The sequence below is a fragment of the Onychostruthus taczanowskii genome, unplaced genomic scaffold (genome assembly GCF_017590055.1).
Source record: "Onychostruthus taczanowskii isolate IOZ18803 unplaced genomic scaffold, ASM1759005v1 scaffold585, whole genome shotgun sequence".
Taxonomy (NCBI): domain Eukaryota; kingdom Metazoa; phylum Chordata; class Aves; order Passeriformes; family Passeridae; genus Onychostruthus; species Onychostruthus taczanowskii.
In genome coordinates, this window is record NW_024503513.1 from 1 (window position 1) to 1,191 (window position 1,191).

The 1,191-nt window shown below is 52.5% G+C and overlaps 1 gene segment (V, D, J or C); it reads right to left on the reverse strand.

Moving 5' to 3' along the window:
• Positions 1 to 35: 35 nt before the first annotated feature.
• The window catches only part of LOC121343232, a gene marked incomplete at its 3' end in the record, with an annotated part of 4,756 nt that continues 3,600 nt past the window's right edge, over positions 36 to 1,191 (reverse strand). Inside the window, 1 exon segment of the C gene segment in view lies at positions 36 to 359. Within this exon segment, the coding sequence occupies positions 36 to 359 (324 nt within the window).

The window sequence follows — 1,191 nt, forward strand, 5'->3', positions numbered from 1 at the left end:
AAATCCCCCCAAAATCCCCCAAAACCCGCACTCACATTTGCAGAAGGTGCTGATGTTGGCCTGCAGGGGCGTGGCCAGGTGGGCGTGGCTCACCCGGCAGGTGAAGGTGGCGCCCAGCTCCCACAATTCCCGGCTGACGTTGGCCCGCCCGCTCAGCGTCACCTGGCCGGCCCCGCCCTCCTGGCAGCTGCTTGGCTCCTCCCCCATCTCGGTGACGTCACCGTTGACCAACCAGGTGAGGCGGGCCTCGGCGGAGCCACGCCCACGCACCTGGCAGAGGAGGAGGACCTCGGGCTCTGATTGGTTGGGGTCGCTCAGGAGGGACACCGAGAGCTCGGGGGGGGCGTGGTCAGGGCAGGCTGTGGGGACAGGTGGGGACAGGTGAGGCCCGAAATGCGCCAAAATGGACCCAAAAATTCACTGAAATGGACCCAAAAAATCCTGTCCAGGTGAGGCCCGAAATGCGCCAAAATGGACCCAAAAATTCACTGGAATGGACCCAAAAATTCACTGGAATGGACCCAAAAATTCACTAGAATGGACCCAAAAAATCCGAGCCAAAAATTCACCAAAATGGACCCAAAAATTCACTGAAATGGACCCAAAAAATCCTGTCCAGGTGAGGCCCGAAATGCGCCAAAATGGACCCAAAAATTCACTGGAATGGACCCAAAAATTCATCAAAGTGAACCCAAAAAATCCCGTCCAGGTGAGTCAAAAATTCCACCCAGGTGACCCAAAAATTCACTGAAATGGGCCCAAAAATTCACTGGAATGGACCCAAAAAATCCCGTCCAGGTGAGTTAAAAATCCCGTCCAGGTGAGCCCAAAATTCGCTGAAATTGACCCAAAAAATCCCGTCCAGGTGAGGCCCGAAATGCGCCAAAATGGACCCAAAAATTCACTGAAATGGACCCAAAAATTCACTGAAAGGGGCCCAAAAATTCATCAAAGTGGAGCCAAAAAATCCCGTCCAGGTGAGCCCGAAATTTGCCAAAATGGACCCAAAAATTCACTGGAATGGACCCAAAAAATCCCATCCGGGTGAGGCCCGAAATTCGCCAAAATGGGCCCAAAAATTCACTGGAATGCACCCAAAAATTCACTGGAATTGACCCAAAAAATCCCGTCCAGGTGAGCCCAAAAATTCACCAAAAGGGGCCCAAAAATTCACTGAAATGGACCCAAAAA